Source organism: Buceros rhinoceros, unplaced genomic scaffold (assembly GCF_000710305.1).
Source record: "Buceros rhinoceros silvestris isolate BGI_N320 unplaced genomic scaffold, ASM71030v1 scaffold37739, whole genome shotgun sequence".
Lineage (NCBI taxonomy): Eukaryota > Metazoa > Chordata > Aves > Bucerotiformes > Bucerotidae > Buceros > Buceros rhinoceros.
Genome location: NW_010432764.1, coordinates 1 through 3,649, shown reverse-complemented (window position 1 = coordinate 3,649; position 3,649 = coordinate 1). Strand labels below are relative to the sequence as shown.

General features: G+C 39.1%; 1 protein-coding gene across 1 annotated transcript in view; it reads left to right on the top strand.

The window, feature by feature from the left end:
• The window catches only part of LOC104500269 (glycerophosphocholine phosphodiesterase GPCPD1-like), a 13,344-nt gene extending 10,207 nt beyond the window's left edge, over positions 1–3,137 (top strand). Inside the window, exons 4-6 of the mRNA XM_010143884.1 lie at positions 1,015–1,056; positions 1,738–1,861; positions 2,919–3,137. Of these exons, the coding sequence (XP_010142186.1) occupies positions 1,015–1,056; positions 1,738–1,770 (75 nt within the window). The 3' untranslated portion in view covers positions 1,771–1,861; positions 2,919–3,137. The remainder of the gene's footprint in view (positions 1–1,014; positions 1,057–1,737; positions 1,862–2,918) is intronic.
• Positions 3,138–3,649: the final 512 nt, after the last annotated feature.

The window sequence follows — 3,649 nt, the reverse complement described above, 5'->3', positions numbered from 1 at the left end:
ACCCCTTTTTTTTTTTTTAATTGAATAATTGTGTTTCTATTCCTGTAACAAGAGGATGTTTCTGTATTTGTCAGTAACTGATTAGATAAGCAGCCTACCCTCTGTTAGGGTCTAGACTTTATCTCTGAATTTCAGGAACTTCACTCCAAACAGTGAGGTGTTTTTGGTTTTTTGGTGGTTTGGTTTTTTTTTCCCTCCCCCCAATTAATCCTCAGTGCTTCATAAGCAGTCTTTAAGAAAATGCAGCAAAACCGGGATGTTAGCACGGGGTTGTTAGCATCCTAAATTGTTGCCTGGGGTATTAAAAATTGAGAGCAGGCCCATGATTCTTCTTAGCAAGAAAAGAGAGGTAATGGCTGTAGAAACAAACTTTTAAGATTTCTGTTTTGAGGAATGTGTAGTTTTAGACTGCAGTTCTGTTAGTGCCGGTGAGTTAATTAGCGCCTGAAGAGCTCAGTTAGTCAAGCTTTGGAGAGGGTGAGGATAAGAGGAAGCGTAAAATGAGTGTTTGGAATGTTTTATCCTAGGTTGGCTTCTGTGGCATAGGGAGAATAAGCATTTTAATGGTGGCCCACTTGATTGAGAAGCTTTAACTGTAAATGTGCAGGAGCTTTCTTGTGTGTTTGCAAGAAATTTTAACGTCTGACACTAGCAAGAAAAGCATCTTAGTTTCTAGTAGGATGTAGATACTATCAACAAAACACTGTGGCAAACTAGGAACTGATGCAACCTTCTTGCTTTTCTCAGTTCAGATTACTTTAGGTAAAACATCTCGTGGCATTTCATGTGTTGAATATTTTTTTTTCTTGCAGAAACTAAGAAAAAGCATAAATTGGGGAAAAAGCTTTATAGAAGCAATTAACATGCTTATTCTTTGTTTCAATTGTCCTGCTTTTCTTACTAGATAGACTTTTTAGAAGTGGAAGAGTAGAACTAAATTTACTTGGCAATGATTCTTTATAACGTGAATACTAATTAGCTTGTTTTATTCTTTTCCCCTCCTTTTAATTCTAGAAAATGAAATTACTATTGACGATGGATACTTTGGAATCCGTAGTAAGTGAGATACATTGACGTTTACTTTTTACCATATGTTTATTTTAACAAGATTGAGTTGTAGCTGAAAAATATTTGAGATACGGAGTTTTGAGAGCAATTGCCTGTAAGTGGTTCTTTGCTCTACCTACGGTTATTTTTGTATCCAGCATTTGTGAATTCTCACGCAGGCTGTGATCCCTTCTAACATTAACAAAAAATTGGTAGGAAGAGGTGAAATGTTGTCGGTGTGCTGGTGTTAAAGATTGCAATTTGCACTCTTTAGATCATGAGTGTGCGTTTGGGAAATACAGAATAGACTAGTGTCTTGCTCTTAAAGCTTAGCCTTAGAAAAAAAGCGCTTTGTGCCTAGAAAAATAGTAACGCTTAGACTAAATGTACACAAGCTGTCTGTTCAGTTAGGCATGTAACTGCCAAAAACCTCTGGCAGGGATCATCGTTCCTGTTTAGTCTCCTTACGCTGCTGTATCTGATGTCTTGTTCTGAAAAGTTCAGAAAGGGTAGGGGAAAGGATGCCCTCAACAGTTGCTCTGGAAGTACTGTGGAATAAAGCTGCTGATAAGGAGGATTGCCTCCTCTGTATCAGATGAACTGTATTTAGATTTTGGTCTATTAAACTGTTTAAATGTCCCTAAAATAAGTTATTGAAGTGTCGTCTCCTTTTTGTTTACGTTTTGGTAGATGGTATTGAAACTGTGGATTCTGGGTGGCTGACGTGTCAAACAGAAATAAGATTACGTCTGCATTATTCTGAGAAACCACCCGTACTGATATCGAAGAAGAAATTTAAAACATCGAGGTTTAGGTAAGAGCCTGTTCATCTAAGTCTGCAATTTATCTCCTTTTAATTGACAAGACTAGTGATTCTTTTTTTTACTTAATGTACTTAACTTTGGGCTGCCAATAGGAATGTACTCAGGCCAGTTTCTCCTTAAGCACTTTGTAAAAACACAGTGCTAACGTTAAATCAGCAGTGTGTTTGAGTTACCTCGTTTTATTAATAATGCTGGGTCAGAAGGGTTTCTTCTGTTTCAACAAAGGAAGACGAACAGTCAGCCATCCCAGCTTCACTGCTGACTTGCTGCTTCTCGGCTCTTGCCTTTCTGATAGCTGTTATGCTATTAAATTATGTATAAAGCAGATGTGGTAAGTTAAGCAGGAGGCAGCGGCTGTCTTTCACAAATACTTATTTCATATTCGCCGTGGTGTTTCCTGATTCTTAGCTGGAATTGCAGTATTCTGAAGTGTAATAATGAATTCTGAGTCTTACGGAGAGGCTTATTCACAGTCCAGGATTTTTCTAGAAATTGCATTCACTTTACTTTTAAATGGTCATTTAGGATTTCTCAAGGGACTTACTAATTACTTCAGACTATCTTGTTTGTTTGATAGAAGACATTTATCTGCCTTACCAGTGTTGAGAGAGGCTTCAAGTTGTGTGTGTGCACTTAGCAGCAGCCAACATTCAGATCTTGATCTTACTGATTAATGCCATTTCAGTGCTTTCTATTGCCTTTGGGCAGGATGAGGACCAATCTGTGAGAAAGGCTGTCTGTTCGGCAGCCCAAATACGAGTTCCGTGGAGTGCTGCTCCTCGGACTGTAGTACAATTTTCATGCTTAGCCAAGTTCCAGCTGTAGAAGTGACCTGAGCACTTAAATCTGACTAAAATAATCTTTAGACAACAGCTGCAAATGCTGACTCTGAGGGCCCGCTGCATGCGGTCCTGTCCTGTAGATGGTGGTGGTCAGGAGAATTCTGGTGTTGGCTTCTCTTCAAGCTTCTAACTGTTTAGTTAGAAAAGACACTTTGGTATCTCTTATTGTATTTGTCCCATTTGTTTTGTATTTCTGGTTGAATAGAGTAAAACTGACTCTAGAAGGCCTAGAAGAAGATGAGGATGATGAAGAGGGTCAAGAGAAGACATCCCCTACTGTCCCTCAGAAAATGGCAAACACCGTGGAGTTCTCCTTAATAAGCAACAACGAATATAAATGTCGACATTCTCAGCCAGACTGTGGTTACGCTTTGCAGCCGGATCGATGGATAGAATACACAATACAAACCATGGAGCCCGATAACTTGGAATTAATCTTTGATTTTTTTGAGGTATGGCTCTCTACCACTCAGCAGCAGATCCAGTCTGCCTTTGGGAGTTAGTTACCATGAAGATTTTGCTGGTGAGATAAGGCTGACATTCTTGATCTTTTGAACTTGTGTAACAAGTCAATAGTCTCATATCCCCACTGTGCAGAAACATTTTGTGAGTCTTCTCGATAAGCCACAGAAAGTTTTGCAGTTTCTGCTTATTTAGGAGTCGGCACGACTTAGACTCAGATCTTAGTCTGCAGCACGGCGTGTCACTAATTTGGCTTGATTTTTGTCCTGTACCAAAGCTAAGTCTTGCATGTCTTTCTTGAACCTGAACAACATGTATATGAACTAGTTGCATTACAATTATTTGATCTTCATTCTTAAGTTATAAACTGAAGCGAGTTCTCTGAAACTAACTGGTGCATGTTGAAACTGGGTATTTGCAGATTCTCACTACTACATCTGTTATTTTGCACTCTTCCACACACACCCCCACACC